Here is a 16,184-nt window from a genome sequence, read left to right as displayed (position 1 = left end):
AACCTCTCCACTGAGCTACAGACCCACATAACCATTTCTACCTTGAAATCTTTAACCAAGATGGCTAAAATTCAACATGTGTAAAACTAAACTCATGAAGCTGGGTACAGGGGCACACACCTGTAGTCCCAGCTACTCAGGAGGCTGAGGTGGGAGGATGGGATCCTTTCAGCCTAGGAATTAAAGTCCAGGGTGGAAAGCATATCAAGACCCTATCTCCAAAAAACAAAATAAACTACCCGCTTCCAGCCCAGTTTAGTCTCCAGTTTCTGCAGTGAAAGGCACAAACAGTTGCATGAGGCAGAAATCTGGAAAACAGCTTTAATTGTTCTTTGACCCCTCACATCCAAACATTGCAGAGACACACTAATTCCACTACATCAGTCTCTCTCGAACTCACCCACATTTCTTCATTTCTACTTTCACCAAGCTAACCTAACCGTTACTGCTCTGCGAGGCCAGCCTTCGGGGCTTCCCATTCCTGAATCAACTGCATGACCTCCTTGTTGGGGGTCTCGGGCAGGGCAGGAAGAAGGGTTCCCTCCCCTTTCATTTATTTTTTATTTTATTTTGTTTTTGTTTTTGAGAGGGAGCTTCGCTCTGTCTCCCAGGCTGGAGTGCGGTGGCTGGATCTCGGCTCACTGCAAGCTCCGCCTCCCGGGTTCCCGCCATTCTCCTGCCTCAGCCTCCCGAGTAGCCTAGACTATAGGCGCCGCCACCGCGCCCGGCTAATTTTTATGTATTTTTAGTAGAGACGGGGTTTCACCGTGTTTGCCAAGATGGTCTCGATCTCCTGACCTTGTGATCCGCCTGCTTCGGCTTCCCAAAGTGCTGGGATTCCAGGCTGAGCCGCCGCGCCCGGCCTTCATTTTTCCGGAAGCACCGGCCAGCGGCCTCCGCGGATGTGAGCCCTTGTCCTGCACGGGGTTCCAGAGACGCTGCCACAGCATCAAGGCAGACAACACCAGAGCAGTCCACGAATACTACAAGGACTCGAGGGATGCCCTGGATCCGGGAAGAGGCTGCAGGCGCCCCAAACCCGTGAGCGACCAGGCCCCGGGCGGTGCTGGCAGCGCGGCCGTCCGCTGTACTGTGCGGTGGAATGGGCCACAGAGAGTCACTGTGTTGCCAGCCATGTGTCCGCGTCCCCTGATGAGCCACTCAGCCGGCTCCATGGCACCTGGAGGAGAGCCACAGCCCCTCAGTCCTTGCCCGCCTCTGTGGAGTCTTTTGACAACCAGAAGTAGCCAGTTTGAGCTGCCTGAAGCGCTTGATACCTTGGTTTAGGAGAAACTCGGGATGACTCAAAGTTTCACAATTTGGGAATGAGATTCCCCAGACACCCTGTAGACAGCAAAAAATAGCTGCGTCCCGGAGTGGTGCTGCCACGGGGTGGGGCCAGTCTGTAAGCAAGAGCGGCCTAGTGGCTGTCATTGTAGCCCACCAAACCACTCTGCTTGCTGGGCCCACTGCTTCAATAGGTTTTATTATTATTTAGGTAACATTATGCAGATTAGGAAATGACTGATACTGAACAGATAGAATATGAGTGACCCTGAAACATTTTACCCACAGTTCCCGAGAGAGCAGGTGTTATGGGGTGGGGAGGGAGTTGATCAGGGCAGGTGTGCAGAACTTAGAGCGAGAGAGTCCAGTGGTTGCAAGTATGAACTTAACTGGGTGCCCAAGAAGGGAAACCGGCCTCTAGCCAGGGCCTCAAAAGTGGGTCAAGGCAGCATTTTTAAAACTTTGTTAGAGGAATCCACTGGTTTTGCAGTTTGTCCCTCCAAGTGCTATGTCTTGGGTTGAACAGTGTCAAAAAGAAAAAAAAAATCGTGTCTACCCACAACCTCAGAATATGATTTTATTTGGGAATAGAATCTTGCAGATGTGATTAAGATGATTTGTACTGGATTACAGTAGGTTCTGGTTTCTGTTTTTGTTGTTGTTGTTGTTACTTCGCTCTTGTTGCCCAGGCTGGAGTGCAATGTCGCTGTCTCGGCTCACAGCAACCTCCGCCTCCCGGGTTCAAGTGATTCTCCTGCCTCAGCCTCCCGAGTAGCTGGGATTATAGGCATGCACCACCATGCCCAGCTAATTTTGTATTTTCAGTGGAGATGGGGTTTCTCCATATTGGTCAGGCTGGTCTCCAACTCTTGACCTCAGGTGATCCACCTGACTCGGCCTCCCAAATTGCTGAGATTACAGGCGTGAGCCACTGCGCCCAGCTTAGAGTAGGTTCTGTATCTAGTGACCACTGTTCTTGCAGGAGGAGGACACATGAATACATGTGGAGAAGAAGGCCACGTGAAGGATGGGGCCAGAGATCAGAGCTCTGTAGCTACAACTCAAGGAACGCCAAGGACTTTCAGAACTACCAGAAGCTGGGACAAGCAGAGAAGATTCTTCCCTAGAGCCTTCAGAGGACACGTGGGTCTGCCAGCACCTGGACTCCAGACTTCTGACTTTCATAACTGTGAGGGGATAAATTACGAAGTTTGTGTTCAATTACTGTGGCAGCCTAGGAAACTAATACAGACGTCGGCGCCAGGAAGTAGGATGTTTCTGTAACTAATACTTAAAATGTGGAAGGAGCTTTGGAATCAGGGAGAGGCTGGAAGAAGTGTGAGGTACGTGATAGAAAAAGCCTAGAATCCATTGAGGAAATGGTTGAGATGTGAACAGTAATTCCAATGAAAACTCAGAAGGAAGTGAGAAGACCTGTAGAGAAGCTTCTATTCTCTTAGCAGGGGTCTGCAACCCCCAGGCCAAGGACTGGTGCAGGTCCCTGGCCTGTTAGGAACCAGGCCACACAGCAGGAGGTGAGTGGCCAGCATCCAGCATTACCACCTGAGCTCCGCCTCCTGTCAAATCAGCAAGGCATTAGATTCTCATAGGAGCACGAACCCTGTTGGGAAGTGTGCATGCCAGGGATTGAAGCTGTGCAGTCCTTATGAGAATCTGACTAATGCCTGATGATCTAAGGTGGAACAGTTTCATCCTGAAACCAGCCTGTCATCCCCCCAACCCCCCAGCCCCTGTCCCTGGTGCCAGATAGGTTGGGGACTGATGCTCTTAGAGAATACGTATATTGTCATGAACAGAATATTGGTAGAAACATAACGTTGAAGGTGCTTCTGGTGAGGTCTTAGAAATGAGGAACATGTTCTTTGATGTTTGAGGAAAAGAGGTCTTTGTTATCAAGTGGTAGAGAACTTGACTAAATTGTGTTCTGTTATATGGAAAGTAGACATGATAAATAATAAGCTTGGATATTAAAAGCTTGGATATTTAGTTGAGATTTCTAAGGGCAGTGTCGAAGGTACACCTGCTTGTTGCTAACAGGAACTGTGAGAGGAAAAAGGTACACTGAGTAAAGAACCGTCAAGCAGAAAGGAGCTGGCCCTTAATGATTTAGGGGCTCTCAGGATGTCCAGATTACAAAGACTACAAAAATTAGGAAACTCACCGTTAGAAAGTGTACTCTGGAAAGAGGACCAAGGGTGTGGCTGGATAACATTTTGCTAAAGAGATTGGACATGTGACTCACGGAACCACTTCACCATCTCAGCAGAAGCCAGAAATAGAGATGGGGTTACCAAGGAAAGATCTGTGGAAGGCCCATTTCTCTGTTGGCTGAAACCCCATGAATTATGCAGGAGACAAAGGTTTTGAGACTCTGATAGCAGTAGAAACATGGCAGCCTTGACTTTAAGCGATAGAGATGGAATGGAATAAAGGAAGGCCATGGGGCTTCCAAAATTCCACAGGCAGGCAAGTGACTGATGGAGGCATTCTGCTGCAGAAATATTTTATCTCCCATCTTGTAATTTTCTGTTGAAAGCCAAACATGCATGAGGTGAGAGGAACTGAGGTAAATAGGCTTTTACTGTGAAGTGTTATATTTATCTGACTAAGGAGCAAGGCTGTGTTTCCTGTTTGCTGTAGTTGTAAATGTCAGAGACTAAAATTTCCTCTAGTGTCCTTGTTTTTGCATCCCCTGTTGCCTTTGGATTTCCCTAGTGTCTTACATAAATTCTGGGCCTTGCAGTTCTTTCAGCTGTGATCCCCTGTTAATACATCAGAGCCCTAAGTGATGTGGCAGTGAGATGTGGGGACAGTGGGAGTGGTCTATAAACCCATGATCAGGGCCCAGTCTTGTTGTGAACCAGTGGTCCCTAGGCTGTGCCCCTCACAAGTGCTTCTCAGCTTTTTTTATTTGAGATTGGAAGACTAGAGAGGACTGGAGGTGGATATTTTCCTTCCCTTGGGTTGGGTGGGCTCTGGTAGTTGCTCTGACTTTAAGCCTTTGTTAAGGAGAACAGGACATTCTCTGTGCATTTCAAAGTGGTTGCACTTCCCTCCCCTTGCCAGAAGCTCCAGCAGATATTTCTCTGATTTTCACCCAAGAACCTAATAGAATTCCTGGAGATAAAACCCATGAGAGTGTGGGGGCCCCTCAAGGCTGGGTCCCCAGCATTTTCCTCTCTCATGCTTACATGCCCAGGCTCCGGCAGTTAGTCAGCTTCCCTTTAAGCTTCCCTACAAGTTGCTGGCTGCAGCAGCAGCTTCTGCGCCTGGCAAGCTGTGGCTTTGTATTTGCCTTTCCTTCTAATTTTCAGGGGAGTGGTTTGCCACATGATCTCAGTTTTCTGAGGGATCTGAGAGTTGTTGATTTTCCAGTTCATTCGGCTTTTTTCTTATAAGAATGGAACTGATGATTTTGAAGCTTTTTATGTGCCAGAACAATAATTTTCATTGGTATGCTTACTAGTGATAATTATAAAAATAATTGTAAAAAACAAAGGCAGGAATGAATGAATGAGTGTGGCAGTAATTCCTGAAGACATGACCTCAGCCCTACATATAATCTCCCTGAATTAATTGAGCAAGCAAGCAAGCCAAAAAACAGTGTCTTTTTTAGGTAAGAGGTCTGACTCTGTGGCCCAGGCAGGAGGGTACTGGCGCGACCTCGGCTCACTGCAGCCTCAACCTCCTGGGCTCAGGCAAACCTCCAGCCTCAGCCTCCTTAGCAGGTGGGACTGAAGGTGCCCACTCACCTAGCTGGGTTCTCCTTTAAAAGGGATGTGTGTCTTTGATGGCAGGAAGGCATCATTGAAGTTTGAAGTTGGTTTTCTGCTGAGGGAGTGGAGTCAAGCCTGGACTGTCCGAGTGAGAAAACAGGAACCCTGACTACTGGACCAAACAAAGCAGCAGCAAGAGAGAAAAGTAAATTTTTCCAGAGTGCTCTGCTCCCAGCAGACTGCCCAGGACTTCCTCTCCCCGCCTTGCGGAGGCTGCTCATGGACCCGAGGTGGCCCCTGCCAACCTGAGCCAGTGCACTGGAGCACGATGGGGGCCGGTGGGGACCTGTCTTCTGCTGGGGGTTCCATAGCAACACATTTTGAGTATTTTCAATGTTATCGGGCATTTCACTAATTCCAATATTCACACCTGTGATGCATATGGCATCTAATATACTCAGTAAGCTATTGATGGTCAAAACAACTAGCTAATGCCGTGATGAAAATGGTCACACCGCCGGGCGCGGTGGCTCAAGCCTGTAATCCCAGCACTTTGGGAGGCCGAGACGGGCGGATCACGAGGTCAGGAGATCGAGACCATCCTGGCTAACACGGTGAAACCCCGTCTCTACTAAAAAAATTCGAAAACTAGCCAGGCGAAGTAGCGGGAACCTGTAGTCCCAGCTACTCCAGGAGGCTGAGGCAGGAGAATGGCGTGAACCCGGGAGGCGGAGCTTGCAGTGAGCTGAGATCCGGCCACTGCACTCCAGCCTTGGGGACAGAGCAAGACTCCATCTCAAAAAAAAAAAAAAGAAAATGGTCACTGTCATCAAAACACACAGCCATGGGGCCCGGATCTCCCTGGGCGTTTCTCCGAGTTAAATGAAGAGGAAATACCCAATCTGTCCTGGAGCATTCTAGTGGTGAAAAGTCAAAGTTCTTCTGGCGAACATTTTCAAGTTGAAAGAAAAAAATATACACCCGCAATAAAAACCCACTGTTGTTCCCATACCGGGAGTCGAACCCGGGCCGCCTGGGTGAAAACCAGGAATCCTAACCGCTAGACCATATGGGAACTGCTGAGAGGTAGTGCCACCATGTCTGTATACATGACATTTGGCAGTGAACAACTACCACTGCACAGCACTGAGCTCCTGCTGTCCCTGTGGAAATAGGTGTGACTGCAGCCTGCCAGACTCGCTGCATGGACCCCCGTCTCCTGATTTAGCCCTGGTGGGACAAGGCCCCCCCACCGCCCCCGCCAGGCAGGCAGAACCCCCTTTCCTGGCGGTCTCCCCCGGAGCTGGAGTTAGGGCAGAAGATCAGGGCAGCGAGTTAAGGACGCTTTGCTGAAGATTTGCTGTCTTCATCAATCCCATTTGCAGAGCCCATGGCCCCACCCCGACCTGCGAGTCCAGCCCCGAGCCCGCGGTGGGCGGCGCATGCCCACCCCAGTGCCTGCCCATGACCAGCAGCGAAGGGCGTGCTCCATGGGATCGCACCTCCTCCTTGAAGAATTTGTGGCCCCAGCAAAATTGACTTATTTTTTTCCTTACTTTGGCTTCAGAATCTCACTAACTGGCACCTTGTGGATAGGATCTTGTTATGAAAGGAAACCTTTGGTGAGGGCTGGGGGCAGATAGCCATTTTTCCTGCAGTCACGGGGGTTCCCTTTGAGTTCCTCCCTTAGTCTTTTCCCTGACAACTCAAGGTCAACAGGCCAATAAACCACCCCTCAACCAATGGCAAATCTGCCCTACAGGGATTATGTTAAAGTTCAAGAAATAAAACAATGTAGTACGGGTGTGTTGACAGTCATGTCCGCCGAACAGAATGAAAACCCCCAAATTACATTCGGTTTACACTGGAGTTAGCAAAACAAAAGGGCAGCATTAACCAACATACAGCACGTGGGCGGACAGTGGAAAAGCTGGACGTGACTCACTGGACGTTTCAACCGAAACCACAGAGGTTCTTGAAAATGCTGGAGAATTCCCTGATTGCCTTATCAGTTACAAGCCCACATTCAGAATCATGTGACAGCTGGATACATTCAACTGTATGTACAAATGATCAAAAACCACAAACGTTGGGTAGTGGGTACCATAGCTTTCACTGTAGTTATTCATTAAGCTATTCAACTGTTCAGTGCGGTTTGATGTAATATGTTTTATTTTATAATAAAAAGTCAAAAAAATCATAACCAAAAAGATAAACTGGAAAATAAGACTTACATCTCATACATATGAACAAAGGACCAGTTACCTCTAAACATAAACAGCTCCTAGAAATTATTGCAAAGATCAACAACCCAGTAGAAAAATGAAGTTCCCAAAACAGAAAACACAAGTGGCCCTTCCAAAAAATGAAGAGAGGCTCAGCCTCTTACGGTAAGATAAAGAGATAGGATTTTAAAAACCTAGGCCTCTTCCTAGAGTTCCCTTAAAAATCTAGGCCGGATCATTTTTACTTCCTGGCTTAGACCCTGCCAAGGGCTGCCCAGCTACTCAGGTGTTTGTATCCTTGTGGACTCAAGTCATATTGTCCTGATCTTTTGGCCCAGTACGGTTTTCTCCTCCAGCAAAGAAAATTTGGAGGATGTAGTAAGCATGAAGCACTACTTCCTGTCCCCCACCACCTCCCTTCGCACAGTGTTCCGTCATCCAGCCACGAAACCAAGGCTGAGTGACCCAAGAGGCAGTTCCAGTTGTTGACTAACATGTACCTGCTCACGTGAGTGTGTCCTATGGGAACTCAGGCCTCGGAATGGTTTAAAATAGTGGCTTTCAAAATTGGTTTGCCTCTTCAAACTTCACACCTAAGGAAACATGCAGAGCAGGGACAGAGTGGGCATTAGCTGGCGTGAGGTAGGGGCAAGAGCTATTTGTGAAGGAAGAAGGCCTGAGATCAAATAGCGATGTCGGAGAACAGCTGAGCTCACTGCCCTGCCTCTGTGCATGCATGTCAGGCAGCCCCAGGCTCCAGCTGCTTGAGTTTCTCTTGGAGGCCCCGGAGCTGGCTTCGACCCCAGTCAATGCGGTTCTGGAGGCTGGCTATGTCTGCGGCCAGATGCAGGCCTGGAGGAAAGGAGAGAAGGTTAGGATGGTATCTATGGTATAACACAGGACCCAGGAGGATCTGGACATCCCCAGAAATTGGCTCCAGGCCTCTCTGCCCCCCACACTTGTCCCAAAACATTCCAGGTACGGCCCTGCATTGGCTGCTCCAGAACCTCTGCAGTCTTAATGCCTCCTTCAGGTCTTTGCTAAAATGTCACCTCCTCAGACTTCCTGGACCCATTATATCACCCACCAGGAACTAAAAATTCACAGACAGTAATACCATCTCATGCCCTCATTTCCTTCCTTCCCCCATTACTACAGCCTCTCGCTCCCCTCACCTGCTCTCCCTCCACTTCTTTTCTCTGCCCCAACAGTAGTCCACACTCTGGATCCACCTCTAGGTGGCTTGTGCCGATGTGTCTGCTGGAACAGCTGCTGCCCAGTCCTCCGGGCAGCTCTCAGTCTTCAGCCTCCTGTTCAGCAGCAGGGCTGACCACACATTGGATCGCTTGCTCCAGGAAACACTTTCTCTTCTTGGCCTCCAGGACACCCCCAGGTGTTGCTCCTAAGTTTCCTTGACTGGCTTCTCCCCTCCTCTCCCTCACCTCCCGTCCATACTCCCCAGGCCCTCTGCTGATCTCATCCTGTCTCAGCTTTAAACCAGTGTTTGTGTCAAAAACTTTGGAATTTAAACAGTGCTATGCAGTGCACTCCCAACTGTCTCTCTAGCCCAGGCCTTTCCCAGACTCCAGAGGGAGGTATGTGCCCAAGTGCCCACCAGACTGTCCAGCAGGATGTCAGCAGACACCACACAGACCACACCAACTCCTGACTTCCGGCATCCCCTCAGCTGCCCACAGCGGGTGAGGGTCACTCCATCCTCCAGGGGTTCTGGGTGGAGTCCGCAGGCTCTCCTGGACTCCTTTCCTTCCCTTACTCCCATATCTTATCTGTCAGCAAATTCTGAGGCTCCTACTCTTAAAACCTGTGCAGGTTCCCACCACTTACCTCCTCCTCCAGTGACGCCATCTGCTTCTTGCACTGGCTGCTCCCTAACGCCGCTTCGTCCCTCTGCTCTGTGTCCCCGCCCAGCACCCAAGGATTCCTGTGACCCTGTGCAGCCAGTCGAACCATCCCCTGCTCAGAGCCTCTCTGTGCGTCCCACAGTCTTCCTCTGACTCCACTCTAGGCCACCAGCCTCGGCACACACCTGATATATATGGCTTCAGGGCTTTTGTCCTGGCTAGTTCCTCCATCTAGAGCACCATTCCCCAAAATCACCCACAAAGCTTTTCCTTCACCTCCTCAGAGAGACCTCCCCTGGCCACCCTTCATAAAATAGCTCCCCTGGCCCACACCATTATGTGTTTTTCGTAACAATTCTTACATCCTGACTTATTACTTATTTGCACATTGCCTTTCTCTGCTCCTAAACATTACATGAAAAGGTGTTTTTCTCTTTTATTCTCTGCTCTATCCCCAGCAGCTAGCATGAACCCGAATGCTGCCAACAACCAGTAAATGCTTTTGGAAAAAACAACGGGTGTACAACAGAAGTTTGGATGGAGAAAAACCTGCAAAGCCTTTCACAGACTAACCCCAGCCATGGCAGCAGTGCTCAAGTGTTCCCTGTGGATAGAGGGTCTGAGGGCCACACAGCCAAACGACAGGGACCACTCACCATCCCGGAAGCTTGCTTGAGCCTGACGTAGACTGTGAGGAACCAGGATTCCAAACCAGTTCAGGGGGTCCCGGGGGGCCTCAGAGGACTGCGGTTCTGGGGTCTTAGTGGGGCCCTTGCGCCTCCGCAGAGCTGAGGAAAGAAAGGTTGGAGTAGGCTGGGATCTTACTCCCTGGCCTTTATCGTCTTGGTGACAATGTTGAGCTTGATCTGAGCTCACGATTCTAGAAAACACTGTTGGTTGGAAAATTCCAACTTTGGGGTTCCAGGAAACAGCTTACCACAAAACATAGCCTTTCCCCTTGTGATTCAGATGAGACTGTCCACTCTTCCCCGTGACTCCTGCAGGACCCGCCGATGACCCTGTTTGCCTGTGACACTGACCTTACCCATTGTACCTGAACATGCTGACAGACCAGACACAGACGTTCCAACTCCCCATTCTTTGTCTCAGGAATGATTAACTGGGATTAGAAGTTTGTCCCTCTGAAACTAGCTAGACACACAGATGAGTATTTTCTGTTCAGCTGACTGAAACTTACGTGATTGTAAAACTATTCCCAGTGTAAAGCAACTCCCTAACTTCTCTACTCCTCCCTATAAAAGTCTAAGGCAAAACCACCCTACAAAAACATTCTGTTCTTCAGCTCTGGGATGCTCTCTCTTATGGCAAAAACCTAATTAAAACCATCTCCATCATTTGCATTTTGTCTTTGACATTGGGAAGGGGTTCTGCAGAAGGAAGAGGGGGCTCACCTGCTTCACGAGGCCCCACCTCCTCTGGGGCGTGGACACCAGATCTCACCACCTCGAACTTCTGGAGTCCCTCCTGGGCCTCACTGAAAGACAAGAAGGGAGGATGGAGCTTTGGCAGCCCGGGCCTGGAGCGCGCCCGCCCACCCAGCCCAGCATGGACGCTTCCTCACCTGGCCTGGAGGCAGACCTGGGGCTCCATGTGGGAAGCATACTGCAGGGGCCCCACCGACTTGGTGCCCATCGCGTAGCGAGCCTTGGCGAGCGAGAGCCAGCCCTGCAAGGAGAGGACAGCGGTGAGACTCAGTTTACGCCCGTGTGCCCTCCTGCCCGCCCCAGGCGCCTACCTCCTCCACCCGGGCGTTCAACACCGCTCGCTTCCCCTCCAGCTCCTCCAGGTCCCCAAGCAGCTGCAGGAGCAGAGAGTCCAGCTCCGCTCGCAGGTCAAGCGCCGCCATGGACACACAATCAGATCTGGATCCGCCACCTTCCCTGTCACCGCCCGCGGTTGGCAGGACAGCCAATGGGCACACGAGATCTTCCATCGAGGGGCGTTCCCAGCTGGGGATCCCCACGCCGGCAGCACCTAGGCCCCCGGGTCAGCTCCTTTAAGGGCAAGCGCCCTTAGAGAAGCAGCACGGAAGCAACCGATCAACTGGTTTCTCCAATTAGCCCCCAAGTGGATCAGCCAGCCGGACTGTCGGCTGGGGTCATAGGTGGTTCTGAGTCCTTCCGGAAGCTGCCCAACCTTAGAACTCGGGCCACCGCTGTGGCGATGGAAGAAGGCGAAGCTGTGCAGAAACCATTTTGGTTGAGGGAAGAGTGGTTTTTAAGTTAATTTGGAAAGGAGCCGGCAAGCAACCTCCAGATCAGTCGGTGTGCGATTTTTACAGCTGATGAACTGTTTCGAGCTGCTAATTATGATTGTTTTAGCGGTTCATCATCTTGAAACCGTGCATTCTGCACGGCGGTGGGGGGGAAGGGAGGGGATGGGGAAGCCGCTGGCGGACATCTTTATTGGCTGCAGTCGGAAGCCACGTGTGACATTCTGTATCCAGTCTATTGGTTGTCCCAAGGAGAACGCCCTGCTGGAACGGCCAATCGCCTTGCCATGCCCCCTCCCCGCCCGCCCTATTCGCCATCTTAACACAGGGCATGCCCGACAGCTGCAGGCACCGGTGAAGCGTCTAAGGGACCATCTTGGTTGAGGGCGGAAGTGAGGACTGTGTCGCGCCAGAGGAGCCCACGGATTCTCCCGGACCCACGTGGAAGCGGCGCTGAAGATGGTAGGAGAATGGTTGAGCTCCTGTTTCGGAGCTCCGGGACGCGGGAAGTGCTGGGGATGTGACCCTGGGGCCTTGGAGCCTCGGGGGCTCCGGGGCTCAGGAGCTAGTAGTGACTGGGGCCGCTGTTCCCTCAGCTGCGCCGCGAGGCCCGCCTGCGCCGCGAGTACCTGTACTGCAAGGCCCGGGAGGAGGCGCAGCGCTCAGCCCAGGAGAGGAAGGAGCGGCTGAGGCACGCGCTCGAAGGTACTGGGGTCGGCCTGGCGGACGTCTGCGCGGTAAACCCCCCCGCACTGACTTGTATTCGGATAGCCAAGCGTCTTTCCAAATGCTTGCCGGCCGTTTTCCTTGCCCATGGGATTCTCCTGTTGGTTTTGAGAGTTCCTTCCGTGTGACAGTGTTACTTACTTGTCGTTGACGTTGCAGTACCCAGGTTTTGCAGCTTGCCCGCTGTGTACAGTGTGTCAAGTTCGTCCCAAGTTTTAAAGACTTTACCTTGTCCTATAGAAATTCTCTCTAGAGCGGTGGCTCACGCCTGTAATCCCAGCACTTTGGGAGGCCGAGGCGGGCGGATCATGAGGTCAGGAGTTCGAGACCAGCCTGACCAACATGGTGAAACCCCGTCTCTACTAAAAATACAAAAATTAGTTGGCCGTGGTGGCACGCGCCTGTAATCCCAGCTACTCAGGAGGCAGAGGCAGGACTCAGTTGAACCTGGGAGGCAGAGGTTGCAGTGAGGCGAGAGCATACCACTGCACTCCAGCCTGGGCAAAAGAGCAAGACTCTGTCTCAAAAAAAACAAACAAAAAAAAAGCAAGTTTCTCTAAAGACTATCTGGATAGCGCGGGTGCTGCAGACTGCACTGCCCATCCTCCCTGCAAGAGTTCCTCTGAGCTCTGGGGAGAACAGTGCTGCCCGAGTGCGCGCCTGGAGCGCTGTGCTCTGCGGTGGGCAGCCTGTGGCCCAGGGCCCACTGAAGCCATGCCCTTGAGGCACTGTGGGCATCATGACCAGCGGTTTTGCTGTCTTGAGAGCTTAAAGGTCTCTGGTCCACCTTCATACATACAGAATAGTCTATATTTCTTTTCAAAAGTAATTTTTAAAGTCCACCGCCGTGGCTCACTCCTGTAATCCGAGCACTTTGGGAGGCCGAGGCTGAGGGATCACTTGAAGTCAGGAGTTCGAGACCAGCTTGGCCAACATGGTGAAACGCCGTCTCTACTGAAAATACAAAAATTAGCCGGATGTAGTGGCGGGTGCCTGTAATCCCAGCTACTCTGCAGGCTGAGGCAGGAGAATTGCTTGCACCTGGGAGGCAGAGGTTGCAGTGAGCTGAGATCACGCCATTGCACTCCAGCCTGGGCAACAGGGTTAGACTCTCTCTCAAAAAAAAAAAAATCAATTTTTAGATTTCGACCTGATTATAAAAGCAATACAGTATGTTTAGATATTTTAGAAAGTCCTCAAGTTGTGAGACTAAAGAAAATGAAGTCCTAGTAACCACTGTTTACAGGCTGGCCTGTAGAAAGTTTAGTCACCTCTATCCCTGCTGTATCCAAGCCCAGAAAGGACTGGGGTATTTTTATTTCAAGCGTGTACAGGCTTGTAAGCTGTGGTGTATTGGGTGAGCCGAGGGCTCCATGCCTGTGACCCACTCAGCCCCTCTCTCTTCTCTCTGCAGAAAACCACCTGATTCCCACTGAGTTACGCCGAGAGGCTCTGGCCTTATAGGGGTCCCTGGAGTTTGATGATGCAGGAGGTGAAGGTAACTATACAAGGTAGCCCTCCCCAACAGTGAGCTGGTTGGTCTCCCGTCGCTCCTCAGACACACTGGGCACTGTCCCATCAGAGGAAACTGCTCCTGGAACTGCCTCCTATGCCCTTGTCACTGCACAGATGGCATCGCAGGGCTCTCCCTGAGTGTGCCCTGTCCCACTTACATGGCACACATGGGCCACTGACTCTGCGCCTTGCTTGTTAATTCCCTCCCCCGCTGGAGTGCCTGGGGCAAGATGGTGTCCCTCGCACATCATTGGTGCCCATATGTTTAATTCACTGCATTATTCAAGAAACAAGAAAGGAATTCCAAACACAGATATTTGTTTTGAGGGAAAGGAGTTTGTCACTGTTGGCCTTTGCAGAGTGTGGACTTCGTTGTGCAATACAGTAGCTGCTAGCCCCATGTGATTAATATAGCTTCAGTGAACTACAATTAAACAAAAGATTCTGTTCCTCCGCCACATTTGTGCTCGGCAGCCGGAGTAGTTGGAGGCCGCGCTCTTGCCCGTTGTGCATGTGGAGCACTCCTATTCTTGAAGGCTTTAGCAGACAGCACCATCCTGGCAGTCTTGGCTGCCCCCAAGTTAGCATTTCATTCCCAAGACTGTCATGTTCTTGCCCCTCGTGCCCCTGACAGGTGTGACCAGCCACGTGGATGATGAATACCGATGGGCAGGAGTCGAGGATCCCAAGGTTATGATCACTACCTCCCGAGACCCCAGTTCCCGCCTCAAGATGTTTGCAAAGGTACTGGTGAGCAGGGAGTGACGGGGAGACGCCCAGGACACACAGCCCCAGTCCTGACTGCACACTGTCATCCACGCCCAGGAGCTGAAGCTGGTGTTCCCAGGCGCCCAGCGAATGAACCGAGGTCGACATGAAGTGGGGGCACTGGTGTGAGCCTGCAAAGCCAATGGTGTCACCGATCTGCTGGTTGTTCATGAGCATCGGGGCACACCTGGTGAGGCCGGAGGGAGAGTCGCGGGGGGGGGAGCCGTCTGAGGACAGACGGGGTCTCTGACAGCCACCTTTCCCCGCCAGTGGGGCTCATTGTCAGCCACCTGCCCTTTGGCCCTACTGCCTACTTCACGCTGTGCAACGTGGTCATGTGGCATGACATCCCAGACCTGGGCACATGTTGGAGGCCAAGCCCCACCTCATCACACATGGCTTCTCCTCCCGCCTAGGCAAGCGGGTGAGTCTGGGGGCCTTCAGGCTGGGGCTGCAGGCCAGGTCAGGCATTTGCCACTCTCTTTCCCTGTGCCCCAGGTCTCTGACATCCTCCGATACCTATTTCCTGTGCCCAAAGATGACAGCCACCGGGTCATCACCTTCGCAAACCAGGACGACTACATATCGTTCCGGTGGGTCCACAGGCCATGCCCCGGGAGAGTGTCCCCACCCTGTGTACCTCGTGTTGCTTGCCTTTGACCCACAGCTGTTCCCTCCCAGGCACCACGTGTACAAGAAGACGGACCACCGCAACGTGGAGCTCACTGAGGTCGGGCCCCGCTTTGAGCTGAAGCGTGAGTTTGAGGCTGAATCCCATGTCTGGGGTCGGGAGGCGAGGCTGGCTGTGCCAGGGCTGATGGCCATCTCTGCCTGCAGTGTACATGATCCGCCTGGGCACGCTGGAGCAGGAGGCCACAGCTGACGTGGAGTGGCGCTGGCACCCTTACACCAATACTGCACGCAAGAGGGTCCTCCTGAGCGCCGAGTGAGCCCACTCACCACTCAGTCAGGACGTGGACTTGGAACTCAGGATGGGGCTGTCACAGACAGGCCTGCCGAGCTGGGATGTGGAACTGGGGTGGGTGGAGAGGTCTGAATCTGCGTCAGGTCAGGCGGGGTCTGCAGGGCAAAGTCCATTGGGGTCCCTTTGGGTGGGGACCTGATGGCTGTGGGACGTGCTTGGGCCTGGAGTCAGTGTGGGGGTTAACACAGTCAGATAAGGCCCGGCGCGGTGGCTCAAGCCTGTAATCCCAGCACTTTGGGAGGCCGAGACGGGCGGATCACGAGGTCAGGAGATCAAGACCATCCTGGCTAACACGGTGAAACCCCATCTCTACTAAAAATGCAAAAAAATTAGCCGGGCGTGGCGGCGAGCGCTTGTAGTCCCAGCTACTTGGGAGGCTGAGGCAGGAGAATGGCGTGAACCCAGGAGGCGGAGCTTGCAGTGAGCTGAGATCTCGCCACTGCACTCCAGCCTGGGCGACTGAGCGAGACTCTGTCTCAAAAAAAAAAAAAAAAAAAACACAGTCAGATATTTGATGCTGACATCCCCTCTAGAGTCAGGGTCCTTTGAGCTCTTCAGCAGGTAGATGTGGGTAGCAGGGCCAGGCCGTGTCATGGGCAGCCCACCAACCTAACTCACTGAGTGGGAGCGGCCAACGCAGAGGCGACAGGCCACACCCGCTGCTCAGCGGCTGATTCCTCATGTGAGTGGCATCATGTGGTGTTTGTCCTGTGTCTGGCTTATTTCTATTAACATAATGTCCTCCGGCTTCCTCCATGTTACTGCAAATGATAGGATTTTTTGTAAAAAATAGATACGCCACATTTTCTTACCGATCCATCCACCGACAGATAGACGTTTTCATGG

At 52.0% G+C, this 16,184-nt stretch overlaps 2 protein-coding genes and 1 non-coding gene across 4 annotated transcripts; 1 reads left to right on the top strand and 2 right to left on the bottom strand.

Annotated features, from left to right (window-relative positions):
- Positions 1 to 6,027: 6,027 nt before the first annotated feature.
- TRNAE-UUC lies at positions 6,028 to 6,099 on the bottom strand. The gene has a single exon. It is a non-coding gene; the product is annotated as a tRNA-Glu (tRNA).
- Positions 6,100 to 7,113: 1,014 nt separating this feature from the next.
- CCDC115 (coiled-coil domain containing 115) lies at positions 7,114 to 11,249 on the bottom strand. 2 transcript variants are annotated; one of them, XR_003306602.2, is made up of 6 exons: positions 10,868 to 11,249; positions 10,694 to 10,797; positions 10,524 to 10,606; positions 9,768 to 9,899; positions 8,425 to 8,636; positions 7,962 to 8,101 (listed from the first exon to the last, which is right to left on the bottom strand). XR_003306602.2 is itself a non-coding variant. In XM_023218637.3 (5 exons), exons 1-5 carry the CDS (start codon positions 11,063 to 11,065, stop codon positions 7,989 to 7,991), a joined length of 630 nt encoding a protein of 209 aa, XP_023074405.2. In that variant the 5' UTR covers positions 11,066 to 11,249; the 3' UTR covers positions 7,114 to 7,988. The 2 variants fall into 2 exon arrangements, 1 of the variants encoding a protein (XP_023074405.2); XM_023218637.3 differs by lacking the exon at positions 8,425 to 8,636 and having other exon boundaries at positions 7,114 to 8,101.
- Positions 11,250 to 11,685: 436 nt separating this feature from the next.
- Positions 11,686 to 15,658, top strand: IMP4 (IMP U3 small nucleolar ribonucleoprotein 4). Its single transcript, XM_023201258.3, is given in 10 exon segments — positions 11,686 to 11,806; positions 11,941 to 12,049; positions 13,485 to 13,568; positions 14,220 to 14,329; positions 14,411 to 14,543; positions 14,624 to 14,719; positions 14,722 to 14,777; positions 14,852 to 14,946; positions 15,035 to 15,108; positions 15,191 to 15,658. Coding segments are annotated over 10 exon segments (873 nt in total). The 5' UTR covers positions 11,686 to 11,803; the 3' UTR covers positions 15,304 to 15,658.
- Positions 15,659 to 16,184: the final 526 nt, after the last annotated feature.

This window comes from Piliocolobus tephrosceles, chromosome 8 (genome assembly GCF_002776525.5).
Source record: "Piliocolobus tephrosceles isolate RC106 chromosome 8, ASM277652v3, whole genome shotgun sequence".
In the NCBI taxonomy this organism is placed as follows: domain Eukaryota; kingdom Metazoa; phylum Chordata; class Mammalia; order Primates; family Cercopithecidae; genus Piliocolobus; species Piliocolobus tephrosceles.
This window is presented reverse-complemented; position numbering and strand designations above follow the sequence as displayed.

What these genes read in the sequence shown, in the direction of transcription:
- CCDC115 (XM_023218637.3), bottom strand. Translation starts at nt 11,065, where the DNA reads ATGGAAGATCTCGTGTGCCCATTGGCTGTCCTGCCAACCGCGGGCGGT. An exon ending in CAGGTCTGCCTCCAGGCCAG is followed by an intron (nt 10,607 to 10,693) that starts GTGAGGAAGCGT and finishes CTTGTCTTTCAG; the next exon opens with TGAGGCCCAGGAGGGACTCC. An exon ending in GGTGGGGCCTCGTGAAGCAG is followed by an intron (nt 9,900 to 10,523) that starts GTGAGCCCCCTC and finishes TTCTTTCCTCAG; the next exon opens with CTCTGCGGAGGCGCAAGGGC.